This window comes from Megascapheus bottae, chromosome 4 (assembly GCF_031878675.1).
Source record: "Megascapheus bottae isolate mThoBot1 chromosome 4, mThoBot2.hap1, whole genome shotgun sequence".
Lineage (NCBI taxonomy): Eukaryota > Metazoa > Chordata > Mammalia > Rodentia > Geomyidae > Megascapheus > Megascapheus bottae.
In genome coordinates this window covers 46,326,032-46,343,289 of record NC_143512.1, presented here as the reverse complement: position 1 = coordinate 46,343,289, position 17,258 = coordinate 46,326,032, and the positions used below count along the sequence as shown (strand labels likewise).

At 38.5% G+C, this 17,258-nt stretch overlaps 1 protein-coding gene across 2 annotated transcripts in view; it reads right to left on the bottom strand.

The window, feature by feature from the left end:
* Arhgef28 (Rho guanine nucleotide exchange factor 28) overlaps nucleotides 1-17,258 on the bottom strand; it is a 265,542-nt gene that overhangs the window by 75,404 nt on the left and 172,880 nt on the right. For both annotated transcript variants that reach the window (XM_090331824.1, XM_090331825.1), the window contains 6 exons: nucleotides 16,560-16,840; nucleotides 13,167-13,374; nucleotides 7,486-7,597; nucleotides 4,883-4,925; nucleotides 2,436-2,559; nucleotides 1,996-2,128 (listed from right to left, as the gene is read on the bottom strand). In XM_090331824.1, the coding sequence (XP_090187950.1) occupies nucleotides 1,996-2,128; nucleotides 2,436-2,559; nucleotides 4,883-4,925; nucleotides 7,486-7,597; nucleotides 13,167-13,374; nucleotides 16,560-16,840 (901 nt within the window). The remainder of the gene's footprint in view (nucleotides 1-1,995; nucleotides 2,129-2,435; nucleotides 2,560-4,882; nucleotides 4,926-7,485; nucleotides 7,598-13,166; nucleotides 13,375-16,559; nucleotides 16,841-17,258) is intronic.

Sequence of the window (17,258 nt, the reverse complement as noted above, 5' to 3'; positions counted from 1 at the left end):
GAGTTCAAGCCTCATGACTGACAAAAAAAAAAATCAACGTTCAAGAACAGAGCTAGCAAGGAGAGTTGTCCTGGTTGAAAACCATGTGGCACTTCAGGGCATCCATGGTGAGGATTTTAAGTGTTGGACCTTCAAAAGTTGCACGGAACACATAAATGCCTATCCAGCATCCTTGACTATATGTTTAAGACAGTTTATGAAGAAATGTTTTAATGTTTGAAAAAAAAAAAGAACAGAGCTAGGTCCTTATGGTTCATGTCCATAATCCAAGCTAAGATCCAGAGGATTTGAGTTCAAAGCTAGGCTAAGTAAGGTAAAACGTTCTGTGAGACTCCCATCTCCAATATAACTAGAAAAAATAGGGGTGGAGGCCTGACTCAAGTAGGAGAAGGCCAATCAAGCAAGTGTGAGACCCTGAGTTCAGACCGCAATGACAAAATAGCTGCAGCTTAAAAGCAAAGGAGCAAAAGCAAACAAGCCAACCTAAAGAAAAGCACATCTAAAAATTATAGACACAGGGCTGGGAGTTTGGCCTAGTGGTAGAGTGCTTGCCTAGCATGCACAAAGACCCAGGATTCAATACCTCGGTAACACATACATAGAAAAAGCTAGAAATGGTGCTGTGGCTCAAATGGCAGAGTGTTCGTCTTGAGGAACAAGCCCAAGGACAGTGCATAGGCCTTGAGTTCAAGCCCCAGGACTGGCAAAAATATTATAGAACTGAATAAAAGCATCAAATATTTAGAAAAATGTTTCCTTTTTTTGCAAGAATTTCACAGTGGTCAGGGAAGCCCTCTAAAAAGGTGGTAAAATTTCTGGATGCAGGCATTAGAATAGTTGAATCTGAGAGAGAGAAGAAGGATTATCATGAATGAAGGATTGAGTCTTGCCTCATCTCTAGGGTCAAGCAAAGCACCAGGTGCATGCTCACCTGCTTGTCTGCAGGCAGGCCATTCTGACCTTGGTCCCCAGGGGATAATGGCCCCCACACCTCGAGTGGAGTATTCCATTCCACTGTGGGCCTGACCAAGCACATCACCCTGGGACCCCAAGAGACCATAACCCATTTTTAAATTTTTGCTCCCTTGTTAAGCCCTATATAAACCTGACACAACCTCCAGTCTCATGGGAAGGTCTCTGCCCCTCGCTGCTCCTCAATAAACAGTCCTCGCCTGTTGATGACTGAGTCCAGCCTATTCCTTTTCTATTCTCCTCAATTTTTCTAACAATGAGCAAGATAGCAGAGTGGCAAAAGAACCCTGGTGGTAGAGGCAAGGTCAACGAGCCTGACAAGGTGTGAGGTTACCAACTAAGACTGAAGAAAGAAATCTAAGCCAGTTACCTGTTCTCAGACAAGAGACCTGATGCTCAGTGACCAAATGAGCAAGTCCTTCTATTTATGGAGGCTGATGACAGTGGTATTTTATAAAGACTATTAAAACCAAAGTGTTTATTATAAACTGTAGAGAAAAATACGTGGAGAGGGAAGCAAGCATAATCTACCCTGAAAAGGCCAAGTGAAATGAACCTGCACATGTGGAAGAGTCGCTGAATGACACTACCAGAAAAGGGAAATCACCAAGTCCAAGGCTCAGCCTATAGCCCCATTAAGGCTGGACTTAGATATTGGGTCTGGGATATAACAAAATCTGAGTGGTGGCCCCATGGATTGGTTCGTATCTGTCATTTATTCCAACATCATCCTCAAAAGTGGCCATAAATGATATGACGCCCAGTAATCAAAAAAAGAGAAGATAATGACATTCATTTGAGAATAGATCTAAATGGAGGTGTTTTAGACTGTTCTTAAAAAATAATAAAAGGAATATCCAAGTACTGAGTTTGGAAGGCAACCTACAGTTAGGAAGAAGGTAACCACAAACAAGGTGATAAACAGGCAAGCAGCAACCCATGGAAAAGAGGGAAAATTCACCTACAGGAGGGATTCCTGGCTAGGAAGACAACACACATCAGACACTAGGTCTGCTAACTTACTGGAACACTGGAGTGACTCTTTTCCCAGGAGTGTTTTATCACAAGCCGAACACTGCTGAACACCAGAGAATGTTCCAGGAACAAACTGATGTCGATTTGTTTTCTCTTTGTCTTTGGCATCCTTGTTTTTCATCTTCAGAAACAGCAGCAGAGGCAGCAACAAGAAAATGGAAGAAATGTGGAAAGGAAATCAGTGAGTTGGGCTCACACGGAAGGCAGAAGGACAAAGTCTCTGACTTTCTGTGGGGAAAAAAGGGACCAAACACCAAATTGTACTAGTCCACAGAGAGGTCTTAATACTCCCAATGCTTGGACAATAATCCCCAAGAAAGGTGTATATAAAATCTAAGATGAGTGATATGAAGGGGAACATGGGAATTATTTTCATAGTGGAGAGATAAAGTTCTCTGTGCCTCTTGGCCCGGTGGGTGCGGAATTACCTTAGATTTGTTCCGAGGACTAGTCATCCTGTTCATGAGAAAGCTGAAGGTTCGGCTCACTTTGTACTTTTCAGACTCTGATTTGGCAGGAATGATGTACTTATCCCATTCTTCCTCCTGAATTCTACATTAAATAACAGCAACAACAATAAGAATCAATCACTATGTCTCACAGGATTTAAAGAACGAGCAGAGAATGGCACATGCATACACATGCATGTGTGCATGCTTCACTATAAATGTGTATGTGCAGAGTTGTTTTTTTCTTTGTTAGGTTTTAATGGCTATTTGGAAGTATTAAAACCTTTAGGCATAAAGGATATAGTAGATTTATAATTTTACTCTGAAAACAGTTATTTCTCTATTTGCTATACCAACAAGACATGTGCTTCCTTTGTTGACAGAGCCTGAGAAACACAATGTGTACCTCTGGGTCAGTCTCTTCCCTCTCAGCTTACCAGGTTCAGAGGAAAGACAACTGCCTGCCTATACCACCACCACCACCCACCCCAATATAGGAGGCACATCAGGGGCAACAGTATTCAATATAAATACACTGGACATCATTGACTTTCTTGTAATCTGTGTAACCATTCTAAGGAAAACAAACCCCAAAATATGAAAAGTTACATTTCTCCCTAGAGCATCCTCTAATAATATGTTTTTAACATCATTACTGAAAGAGAATTCATTTAAAAAAAACTAAGCATCATGTCAAAAATATATTTCCATAGGCTATTTCTATAGCTTAATTTTCTTTTTTTATACAAGTAACTAATAGGACTTCTCTGGGAAATATTTATAAATACTTCTATCACTAGTACAATAAAATATATATTACATGTTGCTTACAAAAAATGTTCAGGGCTTAAGTTTTTCTGATATGATTAATGACAGACTTATATACCTTCCCAGTAACTAACAAAACTAAGTTATTTAAGCTTAAATATGAGGTACTTAAGGGCTCAAACTCATGGATGTGTCTAGTAAAAAAAAAAAAGCAATGGCTTAGGAGCTTCCTCTTGGTCTGGTTAAGCTAAAGGTATAGTCAGAACTGTACACGTCCTGCTACTCAAATCCTGCAGAATAAACTAAATGTGCTCTGCCACTGAGAAAATCTCTGGAAAAAGCTAGAAGGAAATGTAAATCAAGAGAACTCAGTGATGACTGGTACCAATAAAAGGATCTCAGACTTTCTTATTTCCCTTCTACTTCCACAGCTATCTTCTAGTCACATTCACCATAGGTAACTGACTCATTAATACAACCTACAATGAATCACAAGCTAGAATACCTTAGATGTCCTAGTATGCAAATCTCATATCATCATATTCTACAGGTTCACTTTTATAATAGGGGGAACACAACTGAGAACTGAGCAAAATCCTGTCAAATTGGACATGGTGGTATATGCTTATAAAACCAGCAGCTCTCGCCAGGGAGGATGGCTTATGCCTATAATCCTAGCTACTCAGGAGGCTGAGATCTGAGGATCAAGGTTCAAAGCCAGCCTGGGCACAAAAGGACCTGAGACTCTTATCTCTAATTAACCTCTAGAAAACAGGAAGTGGGGCTTGGCTCAAGGGTAGGACAGTAGCCTTGAGCTGAAGAGCTCAGGGACAATGCCCAGGCTGAGTTCAAGCCCCCTTCCCCCCCCCCCCAAAAAAAATACAGCTCTCAAAACCTGGAAGGATGATTAAAAGTTCAAGGTCCACATGAGATATAGAGCAAGATCCTGATCTCACTTGTGTGTATTTGTTTGTTTGGTTTAGTCTTAGAGACATAAATCTCAGAATTAAAGCCAAATATGTCTACATTTGGTACTTGCTTTGGACATCACCACAAGCCTAACATAGTGTGATGCATGTGCCATTCCCTCTGCAAGACAAACAGAACCTAGCTTTTCCCCAGCTAGGCTCTGGTGACAGTTTACCTTCTGGGGGGGGGGGTAAAAAAAAAACAACGGGAAGCTTAAGTGTAAACCTTTTCAAATCTCTGTATGAAAATAGTAATGTGGAAGATAATTCCTACATCCTTTATTCTTTGCATAAGCAAAAATCCCATAAGGGAAAGAGGACTTGGGCTGTTTACATTTTCTAATGGCATCCCAGGGGCCTGCTTCTGGGGAAAGCCTTCTTGTCATGGCAGAGCAGACCTAGAACAGACCTACTCTTCTACAGTGGGTGGTCCTCACACCCTCCCCTGGAAGAATTCAGCTTTGAAAACAATGTAAAACAGAACATCTTGACCACTCCTTGGTCTGCACACTCCATACCTAAGGCCTGAAAAGAAAGCTGGTTGAGGTATACTGATGCAGATCGTAAGAGCAGAGAAGGAAGATCTTAGGCAGCTGAATAGGCAAAACACCTGACAGATCACTGGGCAGACAGGAAATGGAACATGAACTTCCCAAAGATGGATGAAGCAACCTGAAACAGTCAACGTACCTTTTCTCTCCTGGTGGCTCCAGTACACTACAAACTCTTTGCTCTGTAAGATATACATAAAATTAAAATCAGCCAGTTACACCTTAGTTTGAAATGCATGCACTTTCCATATTTTGTCATCATACATACAACCAATGAGAAAACAGTTTGTCATCCATAACTAGGTACTTTTGTGGGTATCTTTATTGCTTCCCCTAGTAGGAGAAGATAGAGATTAGACTGAATTGCAATTTCATGAACATGCACCAGCAAGGGGAAGTAGAAATTACTTCTGTATTTTAGAATACTTCTCAGTTAACCTTCATCCCTATTCCTAACAAGAATTCTCCAACTTAGACTATCAATAAATATCTTGGCTGTTTCTGAGCAAAGTTCAAAGGAAAAAATCTTGGAGGCTAGAGTTAAAAGAGTCTAGGGAAATGAACTTTGGGGTTGGTTGGCAAGGAAAACCACCTTTGCTTCCAGTTTGTTAGACAGGAGGGCAGGTTTGTGCAAAACTGACTGCTACTTGTTTCTAGAGTTGCAGAACTTAACTGCAGAGATGAAGCATAGGCACTGACTTATACTGGGACAGGAACTAAAGGAAGGAGCAGATATTTTCAAGTATACTATCTACAGAGCACAACAGACCTTTTTCTATGACAATCCAGAATGGGGAAAAGGCAATACCGGGTTGTAAAAGGAAATGGTCTGGAAATACAAGGAAAATAAATACCACCTGGAGCATGGAGATATAATGAGTGATCTTATGCTGTCTGGTATAGAAAGGGAATCAAATTTGAGGAACTTGAAGGCTTGTTTTATGGCCATTATAAAAATGTTCCACAAGTTTAAGCCATAGCCAGAGATTATGACCTTTAATATGAACAGAGTGAAGTACCCAGAAAATATTATTCACAATAATCAAAGTATAAAGTAGAAACTGGGCATAACAGCATAGGATTCCATAGGTCAGTTCATAGTAACTTTTCAAAAATATCCATTCCTCAAATTCTTTTTTTTTTCTTTCTTCTGGGACTGGGACTTGAACACATTGAGACTTTCACACAAAGGCTAGCACCCTATCACCTGAGCCATGCCTCCAGCCCTTCATTTTTTTGTGGTACTGGTGTTTGAACTTAGAACAATCACACGAAGTAATGATTTATTTACCCCAAAACCCTTCATCAAATTCTTAAATGAGGAATGCTTTTGTCCATCCTGGTTAAAATTGTAATTATTATTTCAACATTAACAATGCTCTTTTCTATTTAACTCACAAGAACCCGATGGGAAGTATAAAAACTGGGTTTTATTTTATGTATATAAACACTAAACAATAAAGTTGTCACTGTTGCATTTTTGGCTCAAAACAAGTCATGAAAAATAATTACAAGTAACACTCTAGAAGGAAACAAGAATTCATTTCCCAGATAAGAACAGTGTAAAGATAATTTATCACTTAAGACCATCAGTGAAAACTGTCAAGTTGTTCTTTAAAGGACTAAGATAGAGGAGACCTGAAGATTCTTGAAAGACCCATGAAATGAAAAACTAAAATCCCAGGCAATTTCAATACATATCTATTTTTCCTATCCTCTCAAAGTAGTTTTATGCTTTTTTTAATCATCTCTGAGAACTTTCCTTCTAAAAGTTCTTTGAAATCTGCCCAGTCCAAAAATAAAAACATTTATCATTCTTTATCTTTGAATAATACAGCCCAGAAAAGTGAGAAAGAACTCACAAAGTAACTTAAAGTTGCCCATAATTGGTCTAAATAGATCTGAATTTGCTCTTTGAGTTCATCAAGCTGTATTCCTACAATGCTTATAACTTTTGTCTGTTTTGAAATATACTCTATTTCAATTCAAATTCTCTTTTATATGTCTTATTTCTGATTGTGTACATTGTCATCACCCCTAAAACATTAAGACAAATTTCTTTCTGAATGACTATTGTTGTCTTTTCAACTCTCCCAAGATTCTTGCTAATAAGTGAAAATGGAAAGAAACTTAATTTGCTATGCTTTGGCTCTGAGGAGTGGATTATTTCAACAACTAAGACATAGGACAAAGTTCACTTTTATAACTGACTTTTTAAAAGTCCCTCCTGCTGAGCAATGGTACCTCATGCCTGTAATCCTAGCTACTCAGGAGGATTTGAGGATTGGAGTTTAAAGTCAACCCAGGCAGGAAAGTCCATGAGATTCTGATCTTTAATAAACTTCTGAAAAAGAGCCAGAAGTGAAACTGTGGCTCAAGTGGTAGAGCACTAGACTTAAACAAAAGTAGCTCAGTGACAGTACCCAGGTCCTGCATTCAATCCCCAGAACTGGCCAGAACAACAAAAAAAATCTTCTAAAATCCTCACAGTAATATACTCACAATTGAGTCTCATTTACACCATCCTTGATGAAATTTTATTCATATATTAAGCAATAGGGAGGTATTGACATATGTGTAATTTCATCAAAATTAAGCCCATAGCAATTTGTATTCTTTGAGAAAATAATTGTACTAAGATAAGAAAAATCAGTTGTGTTACTGTTCTTGTGTGACTTGTGTCATACTGAGACAAGCTCTGGAATCAAATGCTTTCAAAGCCAAATGGCAAATCATGCTTACCTTCACTGGAATTGCACACCGTAAGATCACGCACTAACCGAGTTTTTCCTAAAGAAATTTTGGGTGATGAACAGGAATAAGATCTGGAACGGATTCCAGATAGTAGTGATTCCTAAAAGAGATAATAATGGAGGTCTTTAAAAAAGAATTCTACACAACCACCCTGGAGGCAGTTTGGAGGTTTCTCAAAATAAACTAAAAATAGACCTCCCCTATGACCCAACCATACCAATCCTGGGCATCTACCCTGAGCATCATAACCCAGGATATGATAAGGACACCTGCTCAGCCATGTTCATTGCTGCACTATTCACTATAGCCAGGCGATGGAAACAACTCAGATGCCCTACAACAGATGAATAGATAATGGAATTCTACATAACCAACAGGCAAGATAAAATAATGGCATTTGCTGGGAAGTGGATGAAACTAGAGCAAATCATGTTGAGTGAGATAAGTCAAAACCAAAGGAACAAAAGGCACATGATCTCCTTGATATGTGAATATTAGACCCACACAGTACAAGAGCAATGACTCAATAGTCAGGGACTAAAGGTCACTGACATGATCTTGAAGATACAATTATAACTACATCAACATAAAAATCTATGATGGGGCTGGGCGCGATGGTTCACACCTATAATCCTAGCTACTCAGGAGGCTGAGATCTGGGGATCAAGGTTCAAAGCCAGCCCAGGCACAAAAGATCTTGAGACTTTTATCTCCAGTTCATCACTAGAAAATAGGAAGTGGGGCTGTGGCTCCAGGAATAAGGTGGTAGCCTTGAGCTAAAGAGCCCAACCCGACATAGTATGAAGCTAATTGAAAGGACCTCCAGGATATTGAAACAAAAGCCATATAATGAATGATTGTTGTCCTTAATGTACTATGTTGTCTCTCATCTCCTTTGCTGTCCCTTGGGTATCTCATATTGTTACAGTATCTCACTTTGTTATCTAATATATTGAATTTGATAGGGAAGGGGGGAAAACCAAGACGGTGGGGGGGGGTAATGGGTACCAAGACATGTAAAAGGGTATCAATGTATGTGAATTAATGCACCTTCTATCTGGCAAATACCATGTAACCCTTTTATTAATTACAATAAAAAATATAAAAAAAGAGCCCACCCAAGTTCAAGCTCCATGACACCCTCCCCCCAAAAAAATCTATGATGGGATATATACTCTATAGACATATATATATATATATAATATATCAATCTATATAACATTATATCTATGACATACAAGCTCTCAGCTTTTAATTTTGTTCTTAAATTTATGTGCCAGTTATTGCATATAAAGATCCCGTTCTTGAATATTTATTTGTTAAACGTGACATTTGAAATACGACATAAAAATGAATGTTAATAGGAGCGGGAGTTTGGCCTAGTGGTAGAGTGCTTGCCTAGCATGCACAAAGATCCGGGTTTGATTCCTTGGTACCACATATATAGAAAAAGCCAGAAGTGATGCTGTGGCTCAAGTGGCAGAGTACTAGCTTTGAGGAAAAAGCCCAAAGACAGGACTCAGGCCCTGAGTTCAAGCCCCAGGACTGGCAAAAAAAAAATCCATGTTATAATTAGTATAAATCTTGGACTCTTCTAGCAGAGGTTTACAATAGGGTAAAACCTAGATACATAAGGCCATATAGGATGAAGCTAAATGAAAGGACCTTCACAATATAGAAACAAGAGCCATATAACGTGTGATCGTTGTTCTTAATGTACTATGTTATTTCTCATCTCTTCGATTAATCATCCCTTGATTAGCTCATATTGTTACATTATCTTACCTTGTTATCTGATATATTATATATGTTTATTTGAAATAGGATAGGGAAGGGGGAAAACAGGATGAGAGAAGGGGGTGGAGAGAGGGAAAGGGGGCCAAAAACATGAGAAGGGATAACAATGATTGTTAAGTACTGCACCTTCTATCTGTCAAATATAATGTAACCCTTCTATTAATTACAATAAAAAATTATCTGAAAAAAATCAATGTTAATAAAATCTTTAAAAAAAGAAATGTACTCATTGCCTTACTTTGTAACCACTCTCTACATTTTACAATAATTTTTAATAAAGCAAAATAACAAAATCAATTTTTTAATTTAAAAAAATCTATATAAAACCAGGTACTGGTGGCTCACACCTGTCATTCTAGCCATTCAGAAGACCAAAATGTGAGGACTGCAGTTCAAAACCTGGGTAAGACAGTCCATGAGACTCTTATCTACAAGTATCTACTGAGCTAGGGTTCAAGTGGTAGAGCACTAGCCTAGCACACAAAAGATCAGGGACTGCACCTGAGCCCTAGGACCAATACACACAAAGAAAACATCTTACATGACACTGAAGTATAGGTTTACCATGAATGATATGAAATTAATATCTTTGTAAAAATAGTCTGAGTGTTTTTTCTTCTTAATTATTTTTGGTAGGAGTTGGATTTGCATGTAAAGTTTTAAGCTTACTAGGCAAGCATTTGACCATTTGATTTCTTGTATTTGGTTGTTTGTTTTAGCTACAGTCTTGTTTTCTATCCTGAACCATGACCCTTCTACTTTTGTCTCTGACATAGCTGAGATAACCATCATACCTAGCTTTTTGACTGAGATAGGCTAGGCTCAAAACATTATCCTCCTGATCTCTACCTCCTAAGTAGTTGGATTACAAACATGAGCTGTTATTTGGCTCACTCTGAGTATTTGTGTTACATGATCTTATTAACTGCTTCTATTGGCCTCTCAAAACTTTTTAAATGTCTGTTGTGGTCTATTAATAAAATTGAGATTTGAGGACTAGTTACTATACATTCTTCAGAATGCAATTATACCATTCCAAACAACTTGATTAAAAACAAAGATGGATAAAAATGATTTTATTATCAGGTACCAGTGGCTAATTGCTATAATCCTAGCTACCCAGAAGGCTCAAATCTAAGAATCATGGTTCAAAGCCAGCCCAGGCAAAAAAAAATCAATGAGACTCATATCTCCAATAAACTACACAAAACACCCCAGAAGTAGCACTGTGGCTCAAGTGATGGTACTAGACTTTGAGCCAAACAACCTTAGGGACAGCACTCAGATTCAGATTCAAGCCCTAGGACTGGCAAGAAGAAAGAAGAAGAGGAAGAGGAAGAAGAGGAAAAAGAAGAAGAAGAGGAGGAGGAGGAGGAGGAGGGGAAGGGGAAGAGGAAGAGGAAGAAGAAGAAGAAGAGGAAGAGGAGAAAGAGGAGGAAGAAGAGGAAGAGGAAGAGGAAGAGGAAGAGGAAGAAGAAGAAGAAGAAGAAGAAGAAGAAGAAGAAGAAGAAGAAGAAGAGGAGGAGGAGGAGGAGGAAGAGGAGGAAGAAGAAGAGGAGGAGGAGGAGGTGGAGGAGCAGGAGGAGGTGGAGGAGGAGGAGGAAGAAGAGGAGGAAGAGGAGGAGGAGGAGGAGGAGGAAGAGGAGGAGGAGGAGGAGGAGGAGGAAGAGGAAAAAGAAGAAGAAGAAGAAGAAGAAGAAGAAGAAGAAGAAGAAGAAGAAGAAGAAGAAGAAGAAGAAGAAGAAAAATATCTCTGCACTTTTAATCATGTGTTTGATTTCCTGATTGATGTGGATTTTCAGTTGTTTCATTTTTGATACCATGGCATTAAAATGAAATTCTATACATTCTACAATTTCTGTATTCACAGATGATTAGGAGGTGGAACATTAGCTATTTGGAATTACAAGAGTTTTCTAAATTCCCAAATAGCTACCTGTGTGTGCATATCTCAGTAGACTTTCCATCCTGTACTTCCTGGAGTAAATTTTGAATATCACTGATTTAAATATTTTTAATATTAGTTCTTCATAATAACCTGTCATTTTCCTTTCTATTTTCTGGCACATTATTTCTATTGTTATATTGGTAATATACATGAAAGTGCCAGATGGCAGGACAATTGAAGCATGGTCTTGTCACATGTTCAGAAAATTTAGATAACTATGCAATAGAATCCCTACAAAACTATGTATGCTATCCAGTTCTGACTCAATAGGGGTTTTAGGATTAATCCTGCCCATGAAGTTTTAAGATATCACTTAAGATTAAAAAGGTAAAATTCTTCACTAAAATTAAGCCATCAGAAACTGTCCTTCCTACGCATTAGCTTCTTCAGTTACTCCTAAGTAAAAACACATGGTTCCCCTGAGTTCATTGGCTAAAGAGCTCAGACAAAAGTTGAAAACAGAAGCCTGACCTAGCGTCCAAGGCCCTGGGCTATGGTTCCTTGGCTGTCTTATGAGGGAGGACCCACTCGAGGCTTCATGTAAGAAAGCTTATAGGATGGTGAGATCTCTAACAGTGAGTGGGCCACAAAAGATCCTCACCAATTGCCATCTTCTTCATTTAAGCCATATATGGTAATTCATGTATGTAATTTTTATGACAACAGAATTTGAACATCAGCCAAAACCCTTTGGCAAAATCACACTAAGTACAGAAGCAAGGCAAAATACACTTTTCAGGGTGGAGTCTTCTAAAAACAACATAAAATGGTTTCACAAAGACTAAAAACATTATAAGTAATGATGAGTTCTTTTCACATTCCCATTCAAAATCCAAAATTAATGAATTCCTTTCTTTCTCCTTTCTTTCCTCTCTTATCCCTTCTTCCCTTCTATCATTTTAATTTATTTTATTAATAAAATAAAAGCATGGCTAATGTCCTGTTAGCTGAACACAATTCTGTATTTGGCATATATACATGTATAAACATTTTTATATGGTAGGGCATGTTACAAAAGTAAAGTACAACAGGGAAGGGAAGGGGAGAAACAAGAGAATTGGGAGGGGGTCGGGGGGAGGGAAACTGGGGCAAAAACATTAGAAGGGGTATCAATGTGGAAGAAGTAATGTACCTACTACCTAATGAATATAACTGTAACTCCTCTATATAATATCCCGACAATAAAAAAGTAAAGTACATTAATCTTAACAACCACAAGTTCTTGGTAAAAACAAGTTTTAGCATAACACCTTGTTTATACAGTAGTAAACTTAATTTAAAAAGAAAATGAGTGGGAAATACTAGAATCTAATAGGAAAAAAAAACATATGTTCAAATACAGAAGGGCTTCATTTGTGAGACTGGGAGACAGAGCTGGCCTTTTTCTTTCTTTTTTTTTTTTAAATAACCACAACAAAGTGAAATTCCCATATGAAACTGCCAACTAGAGAAAGCTGGGCACCAGAGGAAAAACTGACAAAGTTTATGATGCTGCAGATTAGTTTACAAAGCCTGAATTGTTCAACAAACATCACCTCTGCCTTGGTAACATTATTTACTCCTCATATGGACCAAGTGAAAATTTATGGTAAATAAGTTTGATCTTTCCAAATCACTGAAGACCACTAGTTTTATTTCCCTTTGCTTAGGGATAGTAAGAATCCTTGTATAAAATGCAACATTTTTCCAAGGGTGTGATTCTTTGTGAAATAATGAAAACAGAAATCAGTCACTGTAAGAACTGCAAAAGTTATGACAGAACTACAAGGTTTAAAGACAGACTAGAACAAAACAAGAGTCTCCGCACATGCACAAGAAAAATAATTCAGATGTGAATCAACCAGAATTGTCTTTCTGATAGAGATAGAAACACTTAGAATACTCGGCACTCCTAGAATATGCTGAATTCACATCAATAAATTACCTTTGATTGCAGATTACTTGAAAGAGATAGTGATTCAGTCCTGGAGATACTAAGATCTGGTTCAGTGTTGGTCTCAAAAGAATCGAGTTCATCTCCGCTAGGAATCCTAGTTCCTGAGGAACTCTGAGACACTGGGGCATGGTTTAGGTGAGGCAACTCAGGGTACACTTCCCCTTCACTGTCAGCAACCAGGGCATCCAGACTGGAACTAAAGCAAGAAGTCAGCAAGCCAAGTCAATGAACAAACATGCACACAGACATTGGTTCTATTCCTCTGAGTTCAGATTCTCTCACTGGTAGTGAGAGAATCAGTAGTGAGTGAATTTCCAATGAATATTTGATTCATGTTTATTCTTGATTTCCTCCAAGTCTCTTTCCCAACAAAGTTTTGTGTTTTCCCCCAATGAACTCTTCTATCTACCCGAAGCCATTTTAACTTCCCTGTCAAACAAAAAGCAGATTGGAATTCTTGCTAACATCACTGTCTTTGTTTGTAAATCTAGTTTTTATAAGCTCCATTAAGGAACTCTTCAAATGCTGAATGTGTGGGTGACACAGAGTTCCATGGGCTTAGCTTGGGGTAGGCAGGAAGAGAAGAGATACACAGTATTCTCCCAGTGGGTCTCAGCTGGAAGTTTAAGAAGGCTCAGATGAGACAAGCAACATGTCACACTAGATTAACATTTTCAGAGATTTATTTAAAATGATCCCAATGAAGAACTAGGCAGTAGTGTTTCTGCTTGACCGTAACTTTTCTTTCCCCATTCACTTTTCATAATTACAAAATTAAAAGAAAAGAATTGGACCTTCTACGCTCCAGGTTTACTGCGGAACATAAACATTTTTCACAACTGTAATGTCAAGACCACCCATGTTTACCAGAGTGTTGATGAAGGAAGCAGTTCTCACTAGTGCTTATTAATTATGCAATTTGAGGTGTTGTGTTATGATATTTCCATACACGTATATAATGTGTTTTGATTATACTTAACCATTCCATTATGGCTTCTTATCTATATCCCCTTTTTACACATCCATGGAATGTGCTTTGACCATATTCTCTCTTCCTCATATTTCCTACTGATTCTCTTTCTCCACAGTCTGCTACTTACTTTTACTTACATTTACCTTTTCTTTTTTTTAAGATCTAGATTTTACATATGAGACAAAACATGCACTATCTGTCTTTCTGAGTCATTTCATTTAACATGATGGTCTCCAGTTCTACAAAGGATATATTTTTAAATGTATTTTCCTTTGGTGGTTTTAGTTCTAGTGTTGATATGTTCACATGCTACAACACAATTAAACCATCTTGACTTTGAAGGATAAACAACCAGCTTATGAAACTTCAGATTAATCTATTTGGGTTATTTTTCTTTAAAAAAGTGAAATATCAATGTGAAATATCAATTGCACAAATCATGTGCTTCCTGAAGCCTAGTAGGCTTTACCCTAAATACTTCTAATGTAAACCTTAAGATCAGTTTCTAACCATGCTAGCCACACCACAAAAAAAAAAAAAAAAAAAAAAAACTAAAACCCTGGCTTCCTTTATTTTAACACCCAAATATTTAGAGAGATTATTAGACAAGTTCTTATAAAAACTGAAGGCCAGTGTTAAGAAAATTTTTCTTGTTAATGTTGGGGCTCTGAAGTTACCACGTAAAGGTGACTGTATTCCCTACTATAGTGAAAGTCCTAGTAGAAGAGGAATAAAAGATGAGTCAACATTGGCTGATACTTTCGGCTCTTTGTCTCTCAACTTTTACAAATGAAAATCACTTATCTGTTTTCTTTCTTTCTTCCCTCCCTCCTTCCTTCCTCTCCCTCTTTCCCTTCTTCCCTCACTCCCTCCTTTTCTCCTTCCCTTCTTTAGGTAGTACTGTGGATTAAACTCAAGAGCTTATAAGCTTGCTAAGCAGGCACTCTACCACTGAGCCATGGGGTAACCCTGAAAATTACTTTTTGTTGGTGGTGGTGTTCTGGGTTGGTACTTGGGGCTTGGACTAGAGCCTGGGCACTGTCCCTGAGCTTTTGTGCTCAAGGCTACTGGCTCTACCACTTGAGCCACAGATCCACTTTTCAGCTTTGGTGGTTAGAGATAAAGCTTTTCTGTCTGAGCTGGTTTTGAATTGCAATCCTCGGATCTCAGCCTGCTGAGTAGCTAGGATTGTTGGTGTGAGTCACTAGTTCCTGGATGAAAAGCCAATTTTTTGTGTGCCAGTCCTGGGGCTTGACTCCAGGGCCTCGGCATTGTCCCTGAGCTTTTTGCTAGCACTCTACCACTTGAGCCACAGCACCACTTCCAGCCTTTTCTGAGTAATTTATTGGAGTAAGAGTCTCACAGAGTTTCTCCCCAGGCTGGCTTCAACTCATGATCCTCAAGATCTCAGGTTCCTGAGTAGCTAGGATTATAGACATGAGCCACCAGCACCCAGCTAAAAGGTCTATTTTTAAAGCATAAACAATAACAAACAGACATGGTAGCATCCTAGCAAACATTTAGACCTCGAGTAAAATATCCTACTGACCATATCAAATGAGAAATCTTATTCAGTCTACAGATTTTATTTTTGATACATTTTCAGTTCTTTTTTTTTCCCAGACAGTTTCAGTCTGGCTTCATACTCATGACCCTCCTGCCTTAACCTCCTGAGTGCTAGAATGGCAGGTATGTGCTACCATAGCTCTAACTCTATTTGTTTGCTTCCCTTTGATTAATAATATATACAAAACCAGCAGCCTGCGATAATATCCTGTTCCATGCAGAAGCCTTTTTAGTTGTGGGCAGGGCTTCTTGTTTACCATGAGCCTAGCCTACATGTTCCTTTGTTATTTTATTTTGAATTCTCTAAAATAGTTCTTTTTCTCTAATTCCAATTAGAGAATTTGAATTCAGATTGGCTTATGACATCTCTTTGTTAAGCTGTTAATCTATATGTTTTCTTTTTTAAGCTGATAATCTGTGAGTTCTCATTTTACAAGCATGTTCTACTTAATGTCATTAGTAGACTATAAAGTTCATTAGGTTCTGATCAGAATATTATATCTGTGTGTGCACATACACATGTGTATGTGTGTATGTGAATGCATGTATATTTGCAGGAGCATGTATATGTGTTACTGAGGTTTGAATTCAGGGTATCATGTATCACCACTTGAGCCATTTTCCCAGATCTTTTTGATTTAGCTTGTCTTCATGTAGCACCTAGTAAAGGAGGGCGGGGGGGGGGGGAGTGTTACTTCGGCCTTTCTTCTTATTTCCTATCATAAGAAGGGGCAACATTTTGATGTAGAGATACACGTGATAGAGACTAAGCCATAGATTTTTTTGGATGTCTAGCTGACAGAGTTCTCCATTTTCTACATTAGTCCTCTGGGACATTTTACCTTCTTTTCTTTAGATGATTTTTTTCTTCTTCAAATCCACGAAGACCAAAGGCCAGATTCAAGTTGGGAGTACAAGAACCAGATGAAGACATAGAAGACTTCCAGGCTTCTGTGCTTGCCCTCCCTTCACTGTTCTCACTCTGTGGGCACACACTAGGGCTGGAGTCAGGATTAAGGACATGCTTACAAGTTTGAGGCCCCACAGTAGACTCCATGAGTTCAGGGCTTGTATGAGCAGAAATTCCCTCTATATTAATATAGTTGATGTCCAAATCACCAACCTAGAAATTGAAAGACAAACATTTTTTGAGAAACAGCAGCAAATATTTGAATTAGAGAAGAAGAAGAAGAAGAAGGAAGAGGAAGAGGAGGAGGAGGAGGAGGAGGAGGAGGAGGAGGAGGAGGAGGAAAGGAGGAGGAGGAGGAGGAGGAGGAGGAGGAGGAGGAGGAGGAGGAGGAGGAGGAGGAGGAGGAGGAAGAAAAAATATCTTGTCTGGTGCCAGTGGCTTCACACCTGTAATCCTAATTACTCAGAAGGTTGAGGTCTGGAGGATAGAAGTTTGAAGCTAGCTCAAGTAGAAAAGTATACAAGATCCTATCTCCAAAAGTAACCAGCAAAAATCTAGGCTGGAGGTATGTGGCAAATGGTGGAGCAGCAGCAAAAGAAACATGAGTCTCTGAGTTTAAACCCTGCTACCA